At 42.3% G+C, this 21,879-nt stretch overlaps 1 protein-coding gene across 1 annotated transcript in view; it reads left to right on the forward strand.

Moving 5' to 3' along the window:
* Positions 1–21,879, forward strand: part of DPF3 (double PHD fingers 3) — a 92,230-nt gene that overhangs the window by 47,258 nt on the left and 23,093 nt on the right. Inside the window, exons 8-10 of the mRNA XM_035900953.1 lie at positions 2,929–3,085; positions 4,148–4,239; positions 14,722–14,850. Of these exons, the coding sequence (XP_035756846.1) occupies positions 2,929–3,085; positions 4,148–4,239; positions 14,722–14,850 (378 nt within the window). The remainder of the gene's footprint in view (positions 1–2,928; positions 3,086–4,147; positions 4,240–14,721; positions 14,851–21,879) is intronic.

Below are 21,879 nucleotides of genomic sequence, written 5' to 3' on the forward strand. Positions count from 1 at the left end.
AAGTGTGTTGGCAGTGGGAAGGGCTCAGCTGCAGAATTACTACTGCCTCAGCTTATATCAATGCTTGCTGTTCTTTTCCTGGTGAGCTGATAATTTTTGCTGGAGAAGGGCAAGTCTGCAGACCCATCTGATTTCCTATGCCATCCTAAACTCCGCAGCTAAGATCCCTGCAGGATCCTGAGGTAAAGCCACAGCCTTGGGACTTCCTGCAGGGAATGCAAGTTTCCTTTTGTGCATGGAGGGAGAAAGATGTCTGAGACCTATATTCAAGGACGTGGTACTTTTGTAAGGTAACAACTGTAGAGGTAGAATTGTGGGTATGTTTTCAGGTATTGCTGAATGAAATAGAGTCTGGTAGAACTTTTTGAAATATTTTTGTTTTGAAATTTAAAACCCCCTCAAATAGGGTAAATGGGACTGGCTTTTAGAGATTATCTGATTTTGCAGCTAGGTTAGCAGTAATGCAGAATCAGGCTATGGAAGAGGAAGGGACAGTTGGATAGTAAATGTCATGCAGCTACTAACTCCAAGTGCCTCCTCCTTTTGTCAGTAGAGCACTGATCAGCTGGCAGTGCTCTGAAAATAATTTAAGTAAAGAGAAGTTTTTGAGCAGTATCTGTAATTCATAGCAGAATAATTATTTTTTAACTTTCATCTTCAAACACACACAAGTAAGGGGGATAGAGTAGGATACTTAGTATGATACTCAAATAATCTGCTAGAAATGTAAATCTATCCATCCTAAGAAATGCTGTAACGTTTGTGTAATTAGAGGGGGGTTTCTTTCTGAAATAATTTAAACAGTGAACGGTTTGTAGCTGTCTTCGGTTTGATGATTAATTTTGTGTTACACTTCTTCCCATATTCAAAAAGTGGAGACAAAGTCATACAGAACTGTGGATATCTTGCTGTCTGACCCCCTGCAAGCAACTGTTCCACTGCTTGTCCTTTGTTCTGTAGGACCACAGAGGAGGAGCTTCCATCTCCAGAATGCATTAGAAGAATACAGAGCTGGTACTAGAAGAAGTGAGACCAAATTGACATTTTGTGGAGAGTACGCGTATAAGAGCAGTCTAGTTGTTCAAAATGTCTGGCAATAGAGTTAGGTTTACGTATGAAACGAGGACAGATGCTTCAAAGAACGGATGTGCCTGTGTATTTTTACTCATTTTATCTCTACCCAACTTTACCCCCTCCCTCCTGCAGGAATTCTCATTTCTAAATCAAGGGCATTCAAAGACTTGAAAAAATATGTGGCTAAGGACACATTGCATTTGGAAAAAGCTTTTGTCCTGTTATGATGACTGTATGATCATCATCTTGCAGTATGGAGAAAACTGGGATAAAAGTATCTACTATTCCAGATCACTCATTTATATCATGGGGTTGTTTTACATGTTTCTAATAAGGCAAAGTATTTTCCTTGAGGGATTTTGCAAATCAGCCAGAAGAGATGGAGAATGAAATATATTATCATGCTAGGCTTCGATTCACCATTTTCTATCATCTGTTCCAGAATGTGGTCCATCAATTGGCTTTTTATGAGTAGTAGCAGAAAACTACAATAATGGAAGTTTTACTTAGATGTAAATGAACAATTGGAGTGAGTCTTTTTCGGGTTGGTTTGTTTGTTTACGGAGCCTTATGACATTCCCAGACTGGGGTGTCTGGGGAATGGGAAGTATCTCTACACATTGCAGGATACATTTTCAGTATCAGGGCTGAGTGAAGTTTTTAGGAGTGGATGATGACTTCCCCCTTGGATATTTTTTCAAGGGGTCTAAAAACAAGACAGAGAATTAGAGACTGCTGGGTGTTCTGTTCTCTCTTCTGGCACCACTTCCTTCGCTTTCCTAAGCAAGCTATGCAGGACAGACTACCGGGCATGACATTTATTCCTGTGTGAAATCCTTGAGGTTAATAAAGCTAATAAAGTGACTGAAAATGTGTCTGGGAGTAAAAATTTGCAGGGAGGGCACTAAGCTTCTTTGCCTTTGTTTTCTAATCTTTTAAAATGGCAATAATTGTATTTGGTAGACGAAATAGCTGTATAAAAGAAAATGGATGTTCAGAGACTGCTTTGAAGATGATGAGAGATAACTTTTAGAGACAATAACACGAATTAAAAACTTTATAGAGGCTGAATTTGTATGTAATGAATCTTATGATGAAGCTTGCCATTGTGGTGAGCTCCCTGTGAAGATGTAGACCTTTCATCACCCCGAATTGTTTGATCTTGTTCTTAATTTCTGTTGACTTATTCCTAAAATAAACAAAAGTTCAGAAGGAGGATTCTCTATCACATATTGTATTATTTATTGGGATGCTGAATATGAACTCTACCTGGACAAAGAAGTATCACTGCTATATATTCTTCTAGCAAGAAACTGTGGATGATTTCCCATCTCCTTGTCTTGACTGGGAATCTGCAAATAAAGCTATTTATTACCCTTTTAGAGAAAACCTTTTATTTTTTTTTTTAAAAGTAATACTGTTTCCTTTTCTCAGAGATCAGTAATGAAGAAAATAATGTCCTTTCTTCTCAGTCCAGTTCCCATTCTGCTATGCCTTGTGCAGCACCAACATCGGAACTGGCGTTTCATTTGATTTTACGTGCAATCTTCTTAGTAATCTTGGCAGACAGGGTTAGGGCTGTGCAAGCTGCGGAGGCTGAATGTGCAGTTTGCCTAGGCCCGTAGGAAGGACTGCTGGCAGCATGGTGGGAAGAAAGCTTGTGTGGGGATGACCGGCCGCAGGGCTGCCCTTCTATTGCCATTCACCAACATCGGTTGGAAGAGTTTCGGGCAGGCGCAAGGTGCTGCTCTTGGGGGAGAAGGGAGCGTTATTTGAGAGGCTGCTGCCATTGCTGCAGATCACGCTGATGTTTCCATTCTCTCTTCCCCTCCCTCGTATCTCCTTTCCTCCCAGTCTGTGGCAAGCGTTACAAGAACAGGCCTGGGCTGAGCTACCATTACGCTCCCACCCACCTTGCCAGTTTTCCCTTTGCCTTCGGGATCCTTTTCAGGGATGTTGCCTCCACCCTGTCTTTGCCTTGCAGAAGCTGGCGTGATTGCCTGGCTCCGTTGTGAGTGATTGGGACTTGGATGCTTGCAGCTAATCAGCCGCAGCTCACACGGGTGCTGGCTCAGCTAGTCAGGAATTCATTTCAAACCCAGCATTATCTCTGCAGCAAGTCACTTTTCCATTACTGGTCCTGTGGGGAGGAGGTGGCAAGGAGAGGGGGGAAAAGAAGAGATGCCCAACCCACCCATCATCAGGCAGCCTCCCAGTGGCTGTTAGCAGGGATGTCAAGGAAACACGCATCCTGTTTGAGGGGGCTGTCTTTGTTTTGCCTCTGAATCAGAGACATTTATCCATGTCTAAGTTTTTTTGGGTATGCAATTCAGAGCACCTGTTCCCCTTATACCTGCATCTCCTCCCCAAATGGCTTACCCTCAACTTCACCAAAAGCCACTTCTGAGTAACAGTTTGGGAAAAATCTATGAAAAAGCATCAGTAGTCATCTGCAAGGAGGAGAGCTGGAACATGAGAGGACTGAAGAGTTATATGCCTAGATTCCCCACACTGGAACAAGGCTGAAAGAAATCTTAGTGGTCCATGTGGTCCTATTTGACTGTCCTTCCTCTGCTTCTTAGGCAAAGAACTGGGAGTCAAGGAGACCGTGTTTTATTACTGATTTTTGCAAGTCTCTAAGCCCCTGTTTCTCCGTTTTCCAGTGTGCAATGCTATGCGATGGCTGCTTTCACCTTGGGATTTGTGTAGATGCCTTTGTTCACTTTCAAAAAGTCCTTTCAGATCACTGCTTGAACTGTGTCATTTTAGTTCAAAGTAATGAACAATGTGGACAAAGCAATAAAATGCCTATAGGGAAAAATACCCAGGCAAACACTTTCTAATACATTAGGAAGAACTGGAAGAAATATGAAAGTAGGAAAACATTTCCTTTCTAAGCAGGATAATTGATAATTGTCCCCAGGGAGGTGTGGGAGGGGGTTTCCTTCCTCCAAAGCATCTGCTACTAGCCACTGCCTGAGCTTGAAGGGCCGTTTAGTGTGATCCCATTTGGCAATCCCTATGTTTCTGTCACTTTTATGCTCTACCTTTTAGTTATTCACATATTTTGTAGGTTCACAGCAAAAGTAATTTTGACTCCTCCAGCTGTTGATAAACTTGAGCTGTCAATGCACCAAGAGCGATTGCTTGGGCAGGTTGGAGAATGTCAGTGTTCAGACAGTAGCTTTTGTTTACTTAGCATTTACATCATCTCTGTTTTCTTTTTCCTGTGTCTGCAGCAGTCAGTAATAGTTGCATATCTGAGGGGCATGTTGCAAATCTGTATTGAATGAATATTGATAATGGCCTTGCACAAATGCCCAAACAAAGAAGGATAGTGTCCCCTGCCCTTCAGCTTATCATAGAGGCCAAGGACGGTCTCAGTCCTTGTGTTTCTGGTGCTTCAGAAATGATAGAAGTTAGCAAGAGGAGGAGGTGGAAAAACTGTGGGAAGATTAGCAGCAGCTGGCCTTTGCCCATGGAAAGAAAGGTGTGCTCTGCACTATGGGAACAGGCAGAGCGGGAGCTGCTCGGGCTTGTGTTCCCCCAGAGCTCCTGTGTGATGCATGTGGCAGAGGGAAGCTGCTGATGCACAGATCCCCATGCGGGTAGAAATTCAGGGCCAGTGGGGTAAACCACTCTGAGATCCAGTTTCCTGAGCAGAAAGAATCTGCTTAACAACCAACCAGGAGCCAGTGAGGTACGGGCAACAGCCATGCGAATGTGCAGATCACCTCTGGGGAAAGTCCCAGACACCAGAAGGTCACTCTCCCAAATGGCTTAGCTGTCGCAGTGGCTGTTTCTTCCTTTTTGCCTGTTTATTTGTTAACAGCCTTGAGCTCAGATCTTGCATCTTTGCTCTTTCACTTGGCTATATTTAATTTATGCTGCCATTTATCTTCCATGTGAATGCTAATTGTCCACATTGCTAATGTGCAGTCATTAAATGGTCCCTTTGTGCAGGGGAATGGTGGGGAGCCCGGCCATCAGATCCTTCCTCTCCCCTAAGAACTGCTAGGCATGTGTTATGAATTAGATTTGACAGGTCTGCAGTGTCACAGGGCTCGGGCTTCAAGAATCCTCTCTGCATGGGCTTTTGGGAGTGGGGGGAGAGAGAGGGGAGGACCAGAGATATGGTATAGAGCGGGGTCTGGTTATTTGCTTAGCAGTGTGTCAGAGATATAAGCAGCCTGATTTAGAAAAGGCAAGGCAAATTCAAACCAGCCATTTGGAATTTGCCGTGCTGTGGGAGGTGAGCACTGGGTCAGGAAAGTTCAGGCGGGTGGCTGCAATATGAACTTCCTTCCTTTGTACCTGCACCTCCTCTGCAGCCTCCACTCCTCACAGTATCTGTGGTCATAACAGCCGTGCTGATGCAGGAGGGAGCTTTCTGGAACAGGGCTTCTGCAGGATTCAGCTATTGATGCCCTGGCTGGTGCCACCTCAAGAGCTGATGGCCTCTTGTCTTTCTGCACACCCAGTCCCCTTTATCTTTACTCTTCTTCTCATGCACAGACCAATTAGGTAGTTCACTAAATTATCCAGGGACTGGAAAAGAGGAGGAACCTACCTGGAACTGAAAACCACTGAATAGGTGTGTATCAAAGAACGGGGACTGGCCCAAGCCCCAAGTCTCGCCGCCTTGGCACACCTTGCTGTCCTTGACTGTTGTAGAAGGTTTGTTTATTTACATCTCCCGCTCCTTGTGTCCTTCCTCATCTATAGATCACCCTTTGCAACATGGAAGATAGTTCAACAGTCTTCACTGGCCTTTGCCTTTCCTAAAACATCTTAGCCTGTGCTTTGTTTGAGTTTTAGCTGCTTTGTTTGTATGTCTTATTAAGCCCTTTGGCGCAGATAAGTAGCCCTTCCTCAGTGCCTAGTCTTGCCTCTGCCTACACACACATTTATTTTTGACCTACTCTCTGATTTTTTTACCTGAGTATGGGACTGTGAAAAGGAAGCTACAGAAAACCCTTAAAAAAGTCAACTCCTCTCTTCCCCACCTCCCCTGATAAAAAGAAACGAGCCCACGCCATTCTTGGTGTTTTTTTCTGCTGGCTTTTCCTCCACATGTTGGCACCAAGAGCGTGAGATTTGTGAGCCCAGGGTGCATCCAAGCCTGCCACCAAACACCTGCTGTTTTATTCCATCTCACTCCGTGGGCACAGGCCAGCTCTGAGGGCAGCTGGTGCTCACAAATTTTGAGACACTTCTGATATAGGAATTACATTAGACTTCTATCTATTGAAATGTGTGTGTGAATGAGTGTACTAGTATAAATGCTCTTCCTTAATTCCTGGGAGAATAGGATAGTGTGTCTACATGGAGAAAAACTTCCTCTCCTTTAAAGGAGACGAGTTTTCAGTGGCATTTTGCTGTGTTGGTTACAGGCAGCTGTGCGGTAAACAGCAATTGAACAGATCTGATGCCCACAAGCACTTTGACCAATGGCAATCCTAAAAAAAGCACGTCGTGCGGGCTGTCGCTGGCCTAGCTGCTGTGTGCAGGTTGGTCCATCCTGCAATACATGTAGTTAACGAGAATGCAGTCCTGTGCCATCCTGTCACTCTGCTTGCACGTCTGACCCGCAAAACCACCTGTGTACGTTATTTCATGGCATCGGCCTGTTATGCCCAGTTCCATCACAGATTTTATGATGTGGATAAATCTCTACTGGAGAGACCAGCCAAAGTTGTTTGTGTACTCTAAGCATAATTGGATACCCAGTCTCCAGAGATAAAAAATTAATGTGCTAACCTCAGTGTGCCTCCAAGCTGTCCTCCAGCTCCCCCACACAGTCATCTTTGAAACATTTTTATTTCCATCCAGGCAGGGGGCTGGCCATGAATAAATGACGAGAGTCAGCCCCTCAGTTGGAGACGAGCTGTTTGTTCCTCTCCACAAGCAGCATCAATTTGAACCTCGCTGGGGCCATGACGGGAGCTACTTCTGAATGCAAGGATGCATCAATGCCCACCTTGTGACAAGATACCCTGCAGCAGGTGCTTCTTCAGTGAAAATATGTACATTACCTTGAGTTGACTTCTTGTTAGTCTAATCTGTTTAGGTCTTTTCTTTTCCAGAGCTTGTTTTCATAAGGAAAAAGAGTCAGAATACTAAAAGAAACAGTAGTGATTGCAGAGTTGGGAACTGCTTAATGATTTCCACTCAAACCCTGTTTGCAGCTGTACATTTCTCATACTTTTGTGCCTGTGATTTGGGATGCTGAGGGAAAAATAATAGATCAGTTGTTTAGAGTTTTGGAATATGGGAAAATCCCAAATTTGTCTCCTACATACAGGGACCTATAGGGGAGTTTTTGTTGTTTTGTTTGGAGCTGGTGGGGGCTTGTTGGTAATTTGGGGTTTTTTTTTGATATACTGCCTGGCCAGGACCTGAAATGTTGTCAATATGCAACTCATTGAAGAGGAGCATCTAGGCTTCTCAGCAGTTTATGGGAAAGCATCTCCAATTTGACCAATTAGTTTTTGAAAACCATGTGTTGCTTCAGTAACATGTCGGCTCTTAAGACAGAATGGTACCATTTCTGTATTTATAATTTTTTTTCCTTTCTTGCTATCTCCTTGCTTTTTTCCTCCTCTGTGTGGAATTTGTGAAACCCAAAAGTTTTGACTGTATTTGAACTTAGGTGCTCTGCCTTCTCACAGTACTCCAGTGAGTAATTTCCAGATCCTACAACATGTCTCAGGGACCCATTTGACAACACTGGCCATTCTTACCTAAATAGTGAGGGATGCTGCTGGACAGGGCTGTATACTGAGCACTATAATCCCTCCCTGAGTTCCCTGAGCTGATGGGAATGAGCATTTCAAATGGCCAGAGGCCAAGTCTCAGGAGAGGTACCCCTCAAAATCAGGAAATCTGTACATTAGCATGTCAGACTCTTTCGTCTGCCATCCTATTCTGTATCTCCTACTCTTCATTGTTGTGAGGCACTGGACAGTTACAGTGATTTATTGTGAGCAGTGGGATTTTAGCCCATGCTTTAGGTCTTCCTGCAGAAGGCTTTATAAGATCAGCTCACAGATATTTCTATGAAGTGCTGCCTTATGATGCAGGAACGCCAACTCCCCAAATCTAAAAGATCTGATCAGCTGATTCTGTATTTTCCTAGCTGTACCTCCACTGCCCACCTCCCAGCTCATTCACTACCTGTTCATCATAAGGGCCATATTGGTTCCTCTAAAAAGACATGATGGAATGCTCTTCCTCCCCCCATATTCAGAGGCTTCCTCTGACTCCTACAGATGTACCTCCTTCTTGTAGCACTTCTAGCTTGTAGTGCTCCTTGGCCATGCCTCTCCGTGAGCAAGGGCTGTAGGAAAGGCAAACCTGTCAGAGTTGCCAAAAAGTGTGCGAAGCCGTCAGCTTCTTCTATCCCCACAGCACCAACTAACTCACAGAGGAGATAAAATCCAGTTACTAGGAAGAACTGGCAATGCTTTGGGTGGGTGGTTTGCAGCATCTCTCTCAGCATAGCCTGCTTCTCTGGCTGCCAGCAAAGGGCATGCCCGTGCTGCACAGGGGAGTGTGGCACTGGGAGCCTGGGCTCTGGGAGGCCCATCGCCCTGGGGGGGCTGATTAGCTTGACTCTGGGAACAGAACAGCAGCCGTTTCCCAGTGCTGCACCCAAGTCCAGAGCTCGTGTGGTTGAGCACTGTATCGACAAGGATGTGTTGTTCCCAACCTCAGCTGCACTTACAGCCTGCTGGAGGGTCTCTGTATCAAGTGCCCCAACACTTCCCAGTTTGGGGTTAGCCAACAAGCTTATCTCTGGTGCTAATGACAGGATAAACATGCCCAGAGAGAGTGGCCATTTCCTCTCATTCAGTTTGATTTACATGTTTTCCTGGAAAACGGCAATTGAAAAAACCCTGCACTTAATTCACTGGCGAGGGGGCTGCAGAGATGATTGTGCACATCTCTGCCTGGCTGCGTATGTGTGAGAGAGCAAGAGCCTCCAATGCACTTCAGCTGTGCTTGGCCTGTTCCTCACCACGCCAGGGATTATATATGTGTGTTTTTCTTTTATTGTTCCTTTCCAGGGCAGGGTCTAATCCTGAGCACAGAAGCACCTCCACAACCCACCTCTCTGACCCCACAGTTGCTCATTACACCCCAGCAATGACTGGGGCAGAAGCGGGTGTGTGGCCAGCCAGGCATCTCCCTCCTCTGCCTTCAGCAAAAGCCACAGTCCCATTGCCACTTCCTTTTCCCTTCTCCTTAAAGCCATTTTTAAATTTAATTATCATGTCGTAATTTCTTGCACAAGCCTGCCTATCCTCCACCGATGTGTTTTGAGCAGCAAATGAAGGGGGCCGCCCGCTGCAATTCCTTACACTTGAGAGATGAAGGGATAACAGGTGGCAAGGCCGGAGGGGGCCCTGGCCGGGCACTCCAGTTGCCATGGAGATGGGCCAGGCCTGCCAGGGATGAGCGGGGTGTGTGTGTGGGGGGGGGAGCGAAGGCATATGGGGGCACTTAGGCTATAGGTTGGGCTTATGTATCACCAAGTCCTCCAAGGGGCTTGAGGATCGCGAGCTCAGGCTCTTGGCTGGCGTTTTGCTGCGCAGGTGGCCAAACGTTGGACTTGCACTTCAACAGCAAGAAAAAGGGAGGCGTTGGAAAGGAAAACCAGGCCCCGTCTCAGACAAAGAGTCTTATAGATGAAAAAAACCCCAAACATATAAAATCCATCCCTTTTCCTCCACTGAAAAGTGCATTGACTTGATTCAGAGGTTCCCGTGGTCTCTATTGTGCTCTGCAAATTTTTGTTGCAAACAGAGTAAATGGCCTGATTCAAAGCCTTTCAAATTGAATTGAAAACCTCCAGTGGACTTTATTGGTTTTGGATCAAGCCCAGAAGAAACAGGTAAGAGCTGGACAAAATGTGCTAGGAAAAATCCGTTTGGGAGTGCATGTATGTCCAACTGTAGCCAACTCACTGTAATTGTTTAAATAAACGATGCACCACCACCACCACCCCCCCCCCAACAGCGAGGCACGCACTCTACTCCTCATTCTCCAGTAGTGTGGATAGGATAAAAAATAGGGATAAAATGCTACCAAACCTAGATGCAGAGCTTAAAACCATGGTTAAGGGTTGTGCTGTGTTACCTGCAAGCTGAAGAAATGTATGTGACTGTGATTTGGTACCAAGGAACAGAGGAACCAGTTTTCTTTTAAGCACTAGCTCCAGCTCCAAGTTTTTAAAGATCATGATCCAAATCATCAAAGTAACTTAGAAATCAGAAAATTGAAAAACTACAAGGTTCTATTTGTTTGGGATTTTGTCTGTATGTATTTAAGGGTCACATTTGAAGGAAAGCTATTTAAAATACCTGTATTCTGAGTTTTCTGATTAAAAAACAGGGACAAGAATTGCTGCTTCTAAACTTACCTTCCATTCCAGATATTCTCTGCAACTATGACACCTAGAAAACTGAGATTCTTATTGAGTCATGTGGCTCCAGGAGCTGATGTAGAAAACAAAAATACTGATTTCTTGATGTTATTTCTCCAGAAGCAGCTTTCTTTTATTATTAAACTGAAACGATGAGGAAGATAACTTCCAGGTTTTTTGTTTACTTGAAAAGGGGAGAAGGGAAGCTATGAAAGATCTCTGTTTAGAGCACCTGCCTTCAAAATCAAGAAGGCACAGGAGTTATTTTAAATATATAAACCCAGTCAATTTGTTTAGCTTGTTAGGTTTTGTCTACAGAGCAAAGTTACTGTGTGATGTACTACAGAATTTATTTAATTTACAGTACTTATTTTGCAAGAAGACCCCTGTGAATAATGGTACCATATTTTAAGTAGGTCTTTATTCTGCTTAGCTTGATATAGCTTGAAATTAACTTGATTAGGCTAAGAAGAAAAAATATATCTCAGAATAAGCACGTACCATAGTTATTTGGAATTATCGACTTCATTCTTAGCCTGCATCCTGTCTTCATATGAATCAGCTTTCAGGTACAGAGAAACTATCGTTTGAACTGTGAAGATCTTTCTATGTCTCTCCTTAATCCATTTTTTAAGGTTTTTTAAAAAATTGTGTACTCTATTTATTTTGGGGCAGGTGTAGATGAAGACAAGGCCTTTGATGAAACTAGAAAGCTATACAGAGTTGAAATCTGTAGGCAAGAGGCACTGACTTAAATACACCCCCTGTGAGCACACCTTGGCTCAGGCAGTACTCCTCAAAGCTCCTCAGAGCTTTTGATCTGTTACTGCAGTTTGTAATGTAAAAGAAAATCAGAGAAGTTTTGAGTAAGTTAGGACAAGACCACAGTTGGTTTTCCAGGCTTTGCTTTAAAACGGTTTCTGATTCTGGGTGAACATTTTTTAGACAAAATCCTTGCTTGTAGTCACCTGATCCAAATGATTGAACTAGTAGTGAGTTACTTCTCAGAGTTACTTCTCATTAGCTGAGCTATCATCTGGCTTAAGCTAGCACCTTCTAGTTTGTGATCAACATGTGCAAAAAGTGGATACCTAGTTAATTGCTATGACTCAGATGAAGAGCAGCTACACATTAGTCCCTAGTAATTTAATTGCTTTCACTTGTGATTCCATTACCATACTAACTTTTCCAAGTAATTTTATTGATTAAGGGGTGGGATTAGGGCTGGGCTTTTGGTGCATGATACCCTTCTCATGACTATTGCACGTTATATTCTGCTATCTTTGCTTTGTTTGTTAATTCCCTCATCATCTGTGAACTACAATAAAACAGAACTAAGAACTCCAGGGACGTACAAAAAAAAAAATCCTTTGAAAGTAAGAACTCTGCTTACTATCATCTGGAAATCTCTTTATTCTCAAACTGTCTGTGATTTAGCCTGGGGCTTAATTCACTGTACAGTACTGATCAAGAAAACAAGCTTGAGTCATGTTTGATTCTAGTTTTTGCACCTGTTAGAACAAAAAACGATTGAAGAGAATGACATTGCCTAGCTTATTTGGCTCTAGAGATACGTCATGTAAGACATCATTGATGTAACTTCAGGAACTTCTCATCTGTGTGTCCTTTTCAGGCCTGACATCTCTATCACACTCAACTGAGCCAGGTCCATATTTATAAGTGACGAGCAATAGATGAGCACATAGGCACTCAGATTAAAAATTAAATTAAATTGGAAGGAAAAAAGAAGAAAAGAAAAAGGAGGTGATCAAACCCCGTGCTTATTGCCTTGCCAGTAGTCTAGGAGAATCCCTTCAGCTTCATCTCAGTCAGCGAATACCCTCCACCTGTCCCCCCTACCGCAGACGAATTATCAGTATATGTATTTTCACAAGGTCCCTTGTCCCAATTCCAGTTTCTCAGTCAGCGGATCTTAGGGTCATAAGCTGCATCGGAAAAATTTGAGTCAGGATATGCAGAATATTAAATCAATTATACCAGTCAATTATACCATTCTGAGCAGTGGTAGAAGCGGAGTTTCCTAAGTCTGCTGGCCAGCACCTTGAATGCTTGTTTTTATTTGTGGCATCACCACAGAACTGTTGTGTGTTCATGAGTAAGCCAGTTCATCACTCTACCTCCACGTCTTTCAGCTGTAAAATGCCATGCTGCCTTCTCACGATGAGACTTAATTAGGGCCCAGCAACACTTTGGTTAGAGTCAATGGCAACAGAGGCTTTTGACCTCACTGAGGGTTAATATTAGGATCTTAGTATCTGTAAGGCACTTTAAGAAACTCAGATGAAAGATGAAGTAATGTAATAAAGAACAAAAAAACCCCCCACTAAACATTTTGCTTGCTGAGTTTGCATTGCACATGGCCTGTCTGTAGATGCAGCACAGTATAAAGAAGTAATTACTTAACTTCTTCAGAACGGGGCTGTAGTGGGAAAAATAAATGCTAGGGAGATCTGCTTTTTATACACAAAATATGTGCAAGTAGCAACTTTATGATCATTTTGTTACAGCTCTTAAAATGAGCTGGTGCGTGAGGCTTCCACCTGGTTCCTGTTCTTTTTTTTGCTTATCTTGCACGTATGTTTTAAATGCCTCTCTGCGAACAGGCAAAATGCTAACCTAATGCTGGGAGCTTCGCTCTGGTTTTGGGAGAACTGGGGATCTGCTAACCAGGACCATTTCAGAGCAAAGCCCATCGTTTAGTAAATACTGTCGGGGACTCTGCAACCGTGCAGGGAGATATTGATGTATTTGCAGCCTTATGGGTTTTAATTTTTTTCTTCATTTCACCTTACCTGCCATCATTCAGTTACCAATCTCCAAAAAGCTCAGCTAATCAACAGCTGGAAGTAAACGAATAACTAGATGCACCCAAATCAGAAAAGCAGATTGAACTCGGAGGAAATTTTAATTTTAAGTGTATGTCTTGGACTGCTACCAGAAGCCCTTTAGAATGTCATTGTTCTTTGGGGGAAATTTGAATGTGGACAAAAAGACCATTAATAAAGGCTGTCAAAACATCTGTTAAAAATCTGCAAGTTACAAAATATGCATTAAAAAGATAATTAAATATAGATGGTACAGTTTAAAGGTCTTCATTTTCTAGTTTGTAGAAAACTTCACAGGGTAGGATTAGGCCAGGTATACCACTGGGTTTGTTAAGTTAAAAAAGGAGAAACAAAGACGAAGACCAACCATTCCCCCCACTCCCCTCTCCTTCCCCCAGTTGCTAGTTGGAGTGTGCAGGAACAAGAAGTTTTCCCTCTCTGGGGAGCAGAGGGGGAAAATGGCAGTTGTGAGCAAGGAAAACAAGCACATTGCTGTTCTGCCCAGCTAATACAAATGCAGAAGACCTCTGCCCTTCTTTCCTTTCTAGGGGAACTGCCTCCTCCTCCGCTTAAGACCCAGCATGTGTCTGCTCCTTTCCAACTATTCCTAGCTGGAAAATAAGAATGTAATTTCCCTCCTTTTTTTCTTGGCTGAAAGAGTTCTTAACTCTGCCGGCTGGGACGTCTGCCCTGGGCTGACTCTTTGTACCTGTGGTGGGTGCTTGGGTAGTGCTGGACCTGCTGCCCTCCCCGCTCCTCCCAAGGGGCATGCACTCAGCCACAGGTAGCTTAACCCTTGGGTGAACACCCACAAATGGCTTTGCCTGTGAATATTCATGGGCCTTTGAACCGAATTCTTGACTAAGGACACCCTGCCACTTTGAGATGTAATCCCCCAAAAAGCTACTTGAAATAAAACCAGTTAGGGTTCCTATCCTACCATCTCCTTGCTGTTGGTTTTTGAGGTTTGGGGAATGTAATTTTCCTTTCTGAATTTGTATTTTGTGGGTTTACAATTATGACTACTGTCTGAAAAACCAGGCTTGGCTCACTGACAGCACAGGTCTGATTGTGCATTAGGGATTGTTTCTATCCCTGAGCTGCACAGGGATCTCTGGCAGCAGGTCCTTGTGAGGGACCAGCCTGGCTGGCGTTATAAAGGAAATGGTGAGGTGCATTTCAGGCAAAACAGATACAACACAGGGTGTACTTAAAATGGAGGTGACCTACATGGTTCACTTTTTGTTCTAATTGATGATATTTTGGGAAGATCGCAGCCTACAAACTCACCAAGTTAACAGCATATCAGGGAGAAGGGGGAAATGTCCACACTGAATGCTCTTTAAGTAAATCTGATCTCTAACCCGACTGCAGCCCAGAAAGGACCAGACGGGGTCATCATTCCCAATAACTACTGTGACTTCTGCCTCGGAGGCTCCAATATGAACAAAAAAAGTGGCCGGCCTGAGGAACTTGTATCGTGCTCAGACTGTGGGCGCTCTGGTAGGTGACTCCTTCTTGCAACTTTCTTGTACAAAGGCATTTGTGTGATTTGGTTTTTGCTCTTTCTGAAGATTTTGAAGAAAGGCAGTGCATTTGGGAGGGGATAGAAGATGAGGTATTACCTCTTGTCTGTGTTTGTGGGAAAGGATGACTGGGAAATTTTCTGTCATAAAACCCATTGTTGGATTCACATTTTTAAGCTAATGGGGTCCTACGAAATAATAAAGTTTTAATGTATTTATTGGCTTCTGTGAACGTTGGTACATGTACTAGTTGTTCTTCAAATGGAAGGAGAAAATCCTATGACAATGTTAAAGAATGGGCTCTGTCTTCAAATGCTGCAATTACAACTATAAATTACTTACAAGATTTATGAAAGTTGCATGACAAGCATTTCCATTGATTACACATTTCATGCATTTCTTCATCCAAAAAAGAAAGAGGAAGGAAATTACAGGGTAGGGATGGGGGTAGCTGTCAAGAATTATCCTCTTACAAGATGACTATCATTAATTTTGTTTAAAGAGGTTTTTATTTCTCCGTTTTCTTCCCTTCTCTCTTTTTAAATGTAGGCAATTGTGTCTTTCCCATTCTGAGTTGTCTTTATTTCTGGACTGTTGTTTTCTTCCTTCCTTTCTTTCTTTTTTTTCTTTCTTTCTCTTTTTTTTTTGGAGGGGTGGGGGAGAAGGGGGAGAAATTTTATCCCAGCTGAGCAGTTATTTATAGCTCGCATGGAAGGTGGTGGCGGTGGTAGAGGGAATGGAAAACCTTTAACAACTGCATATTTCAGCTTTGGTCCAAGTTTCCAGTTGTGATATTTCTGGACAGTGGTGATGCTAGTGGTGATAAGACCATTATATGGAAATCTGAAAACCAAAATACCTTGAAATTCAGTATTGCTGCTGCTGCTTCTGTACTGTAGTCACCGAAAGATGTCTGTTGCGTGATGGCTGAAATGTGAGTGTTCTTGTGCCGAGGGAATGGCCTTTTTATGCTCCCGCTTCTTACCATGTTCAGTGGGAGCAGGACTAGACTCTCACTGATAAATTGCCTTCTGCAGTTGTTGTGACCTTTGAAGATATTCTGAAGTGATACTGACTGGTCACCAGAGGACCGATGGCAACCCCTTCGGTTTTCTCCAGGGACGTCCTTACGAATGCTGTGCAGTCAGGGGCATGGACCTTTTAGTCTATACGTGTTTGCTTCTTAATAACTGAAGGGGGAAGCTCATGTGGTCTGTGGTGCCATCTTGGAAGATCATTGCCCTTCCCCTTGATTGTTAGAGTTCAATATAACTCGTTTCAGCATTGTCCTGATATGGCACAGTGAGATGGATCCATATTTTTTGCTATTTAAACATTGCTATGGTGATTATATCAGAATGTAACACAAATACATTAATTCCCTTGATTCCTTAGTGCAATAGAACAAGTAGATCGGCATGTAACCTAAATTGTGCAAAATCAGTTCCATTAAATGCTATCCTTGTACAAATTCTGACCCACCTGGGTCATTCATGGGGGTCTGCAATGATGTGACTGATGTGTGATGAAAGTGATTAAGGTACAACCACACACTAATCTGTAAACTAAAACAATGAAACCTCTTTGGTGGCTGCCATCTTTCTCTTTCTTGATAATGGAGAACATTTGCATTATACTGAAAGAGAGGTCATGGAAATGATATTGTTTCTTCCCTTCACATAGTCAGTAAAATCACATCTCTACAAGGTGGTTCATCTGCCGATTATTTTGTTATATACATTTTCTTTTTGTGAACAGGATTTAATTCTTCGTGTCTCAAGCAATGCAGTGTACTTGTTATATGGCTGATTCCTGTAGCTGGAGCGGGGACCAAACAGTTAGTTACTGCTGCTGTTTCTGAATAATGAGATAGCCATTCCCTAAAATCTCACACTTTCATTTTCCTGGGGCAAAAGAGACCTCTTTTCCTCTACCTTTCCTGAAGAGAGAATTTGAAGGCTATACTATTAATCACATAACCTGTTTGAATGAGGGACAAAATAAACCTCAGTTTCGCACGTTTCCGTATTTGACTTATCTTTTTAAGACTCTTCTTTTTGTTGTTGTTGCTGCTGCTATTGATGTCCTGTTTGGAGAATTTCCTGTTCCATATTGAAAGTTGGATTGACTCACACACATTTGAACTTTTCAGTGTTCCCCCAGACAGGTCACTTCTCATCTTAATTGTTTTAGTTGTGCAACTGTATATATTTGTTCGGGTTTTTTTTATTTTATTATTGAAGGAGATGCCATGAAATTGGAAGAAAAGCATTTGTTTAGGTTACTTTCACTTAGTCTTCGAAATGTATATAATTTTGTCTACAGAGGAGGCTCTTTAGGAGCAGGTGAAGGAGAAGGATAAAAAATAGTCCTGAGGTTGATGAGCTATCTAGTGTTCTATAGCAGTAAATTTGTGACAGTTGATGCCAGTCTGAAGGACAGTCATTGTGCTTAGAGCTAACGGTGTCTAATTACTTATATGGTCTAAAAATCTTTTAAAATTGATCTAAGTAATCACGAGGAAATATTTTGATGTCGTTTGAAGAGAGGAAAACATGATTAACCCTTTCGCTGCCATAGCTATGGGCACCTATGTTGTTTGTAGATTTTTTTTTTTTTCTTTGAAAGAAAAAGTGATCCTTTTTTATTTTTCTTACTGCAGTTCTACCGAGCTATGTTGTTGAGGTGCGCGGGCACATACAAGCACACACCTATGAGCTTGATAGTCTGAATTGTTTAATAATAATGATGATTAAAAAAATTATGATGATGATGCCTGTTGCTTAACCCATGTGCTGATATATTCATCATACATGTCAGCTCATTTGGGAAGAGAAGGCAGGAGGGACGAAGCAGCGCCAGCACGCACTACGGAGGACTTGTTCGGTTCCACGTCAGAAAGCGACACCTCGACCTTTCATGGCTTTGACGAGGATGATGCAGAAGAGCCTCTCTCAAGCCGAGGAGGTGGCTGTGGTGGCAGCTCTCCCTCTGCAGACAAAAAGGGCGGCTGCTAAGATAACTAAAAAGACACACAAACTCTGAGCAATTTGCTGTCCTTTTTACTACTAGGATTATTATTACCTTTTTCTTTTTTTAATTTTAGGTCCTTGTTTGGTTTTCTTTTTTGGTTGTTATTTTTATTGTTTTTCCTGTGGGGTGTACACTGAAAGCACAAGTGTTTAAAGCTCTTGAGAACTACTTTGAAGAGACAGAAGGTTTCGATTTTCCTGTTATTTTTTTCATTTTAATTTGTTTTCCTCCCACCTCCCCCCCTTCTCTTTCTCTCTGGAAACGTAAAAGGTGGATTTAATATTTTTTTTAATAGTGAGCAGAGTTGATTTTCTTGTCTTTTAATATATATATCAGCAAACCACGAAAAATACAGATGGGTTGGAGAGCAGAAAGCAAACCCAAATAGTTTTTTTTAATTATTATTATTTATATATTCTATATATTATTAGAAAAACTACTTTTTAAATAAAAATACAAAAAAAAAAAGCAATGGATGTCTACTTGATAATAGAACTGTTTCTAGAGAACCACTGTGGGCAGACTCTATTGGAGGACAAGGAAACCCTTGATGTGATGGCTTCTGCGTTTTGAGATTTTGCACTTACTGTAGCATGTGGAGTTTGGCTCTTCTTGTACACCTGCTACGCTTGTCTTTAGCAGCCTGAAAATAGAAGCAGCACCATTGAAGACCATGACCTTGGGGAACACGTTTCCATCCCTCCTTTGGACACCTTTACACTCAATAGATCTCTTCTTCCCTGCACCCCTTCATGTCTTCCTCACTCCGTTCTACTTTTTTTTTTTTTTTCTTTTCCTTCACCTTTCACTTCATGGACAGCGATTTCCAAGCATAGGGATGGAATATGAATGGCAAGTTGTACACTTCAAAGACAAAACAGATGGACGAGTGGAATCATGGAAGAAATTATATGGAAAAATACCTCACCTGTACTTTTATTTTCATTTTAAAATTTTAATTCACAGCAATTTTTCTGTGTCACCCAGTTTTTTTCTCTCTGTAGTGTCTTGTGAGACACTTTGTTTGCTTTTCAATAGCTTCTCTTGAATTAAACCAAAGCAATACTCATTAAAGTTCCAAGGGCAATGGAGAAGAGAGTGACTCCCTTCCCAGCGACTTTCCCAGAAAGGAGGAAACATGCAGCAGGATTTGAAAGGTATGTCCGAGCTGAAATGTCTTTCACTCAGTTTTTGAAATCTCTGTGCCCTGGATTTTCAACAGACCCTTGACTGAGCTTTGTTTTAGGAGTAAGTCCCATGGATTAAATTGCGTTATGAGTATGCGCCACATTCACACCCCTGGTGATGCTAATGGAAGTTCTGTGGGAGCAGGATCCAGCCTCGTGTACAGTCAGACGTGATTCAAAAGGAGTCAGTGTGTAGGTTACATTTTGCTGTCCTAATGCAGGCAAAAATCTCCCTGGAGCGGGGGTAAGATTAGGTTCTAAGAATATGTTTTTGCTGATGTGTGTAAAGCCAAACAGGGTGAAATCACGACCTCATTTTAAGCCAGAGGCAAAATAGACATTTATCTGGCCAGTGCTTAATCCTTAAACTGGAAGCGTGTGGGTTTGATACCAGAATAAAAATCTCAGCCTCGCAATGAAGACTTTGGATATATACTGTTCCAATGCATGAATGAAGCCTATCAAATGGATTCTGTTTCTCCTGTTTCTTTTGCTGGAGTAGCACAATACTGTCTGTGAGAGCTTTTTCAACTCCACCCCCCCACCCCTTCCACCCCCCTTTATAAACCTTAAAAAGAAGAGAAAGGTTCCAGTCTCAATTTTTTTTTTTCTTGTTCACTTCAGACATGGAATAAGCAGTGGGCAGATTCTGCTTTTAGGTACATGGGTGTAAATCCAGAAGACATGCTACTGATGTCTATATTACATAATAATTTGCCTTCAGAATGGTGTTGCAAAACATTACGAAATACCTCTGTGTTTATACCATAGGCCAGTGCATGCCAGAGCCATGCACACCTGCCAGGAGAAAGCCTTGTTTAAGCTTTCCCCATATTGATAATCCTTTCCTTTTGCTATTCTGTCCCTGCTGGTGTATTATAACCAATCCAGTGACAAATCAATGATATTTTGACTTAACGCTGTCCACAAGAAGTGTACTTTAACAGATAAAAGCATTCTTTCCTTCCACAACCAGTCCTTTTTTCTCTGAAAGAACACAAGATAAATTTATAATATTTTGCAACTCTTCCATATTTACTAAAGCTTCAGATATTTTCTGGGGTAAGGCACAGACATATAGGTGTCTGCTTTTCCAAAATACCTGAAAGAGTTAGTATAGTTTGCATATCTGTATCATTTTATATGTGTGTGTGTGTCTGGATAGGTAAACATGTATCAGAAATGTATGTACACAGACACATACACACATGTAGGTAATGCAGACATTAAAATAAAGAGCAGGAGAAGTCAAGATGGAAGACACTTCCCAACCAAGAATGGGTGGAAACAGCCCTTGTGTGAGGCACTGTGGGCTCACTTGTTCCATACTGACCTGACTGTAAGCAAAGAGTAGCAGCAGTAAAGTCCAGTGGATTTTGTCTAGATTTATGCTAATGTAACTGAGAGCAGAATCTGGTCCAGAAGGAGAGTTGTTCCCAGTTTGCAAAGAAAAACAGCAAACCTGAAATGTTACAGAATTAAAAAAACTAAGTTTAAATTGATTTCTTTTGCTACTCCTGCTTTTCAAGCCCTGCACTTACATTTGTGGTATTAGTGTTATATCCTCTTCCTTTAAAACATTTTTTTTTCTTTCTCTTGCTACTCTATGATGTGCCCATGTGAACAAGGAAAATAGAAAGGGAGCAAGTACCCAGAAATGTGCTAAATCCACAGTCAAAAAACAACATGATTTCTTGCATTCATCTTGCATCTACTTCTTGTATCCATGTAGTAGTCTTGTCAGACAGATTAGAAGCCTAAGAAAGAGTTTTAGCTTTAACCAGTGTTCCTCAAAATACAGTCAGAGTATGCTTTGACAGGGGAAGGCTCATGGGAGTAATGGAGACCTGAATTATCAAGGACTTGAGAGTTTGGTTTTCATTTGTCTACCTTTTACTGCCTGAGAGCTGTAAGCTTGACACACTTGGAACCAGCCAGCTGCACCCAGCCAACGGTGCAGGGATGGCAGCACAGAGCCCAGCATTTACTAAGTGCTGTATTTACCTAGCTTCTTGCATGCTGTTGCAGCCCACCCTGAGCTCCATGCTGCTGTGCTACCAATAATCCTTGCAGCACTTCAGCTAGCTAGCTGAAACCTACCCAGGTACAGCTTTCTGAAGAACTCCAGTCACTGCATCAACTGCAGAATAGGCACACTCTAAATATAATTTTTTCCAAGTGGAGTCCTTACCATTGTCTTTTGTGAACCATGCCTAACACATTCTGGGCTGTTCTGGAATAGAAACAATAATCGGATGCCCATAATTCATTAAATCTTGATTTAGTTTCCCAAATGCAGTTACTATAACAATGCATACAGTCTTAATCCTTTCGCAACCTAACCACCCATCTTTGTGACAACCGGGTAGCACAGTACCCTCAGAAAGAAGCCACAACAGCTCACAGAGTGCATAAAAATTGCCAGCTGACATTTATTACAGATAGCATAGAAAAATATGGACGGTCACTGGTTCAGTCTAGTCCTGAGAGAGGAAGGAAGGTAAAATACATTCATTGTTATGGTGAGCAGAGTAGTCCTTGGATTCCTCAAGATGGCTTATTAGACTATGATAGCCAACATGAGTTTAGTCCAGCAGGCTGAGCAGCGTGATACTGACCTTAGGACGGCATCAATCATAGGGAGGAAATTAAGATGGAGAGATGGAAGCTAAAAGAGTACTTGTTTAAGATAGGCTGTGTTAACAGTGAATATTGAATGGAGTCTTGTTATGGAAATGAAATATTCTCAGGTCAGGTACTACCGGAGTGAAGGCTGGGAACAGGGA

This window comes from Egretta garzetta, unplaced genomic scaffold, assembly GCF_000687185.1.
Source record: "Egretta garzetta isolate BGI_Z169 unplaced genomic scaffold, ASM68718v1 scaffold828, whole genome shotgun sequence".
Classification (NCBI taxonomy): domain Eukaryota; kingdom Metazoa; phylum Chordata; class Aves; order Pelecaniformes; family Ardeidae; genus Egretta; species Egretta garzetta.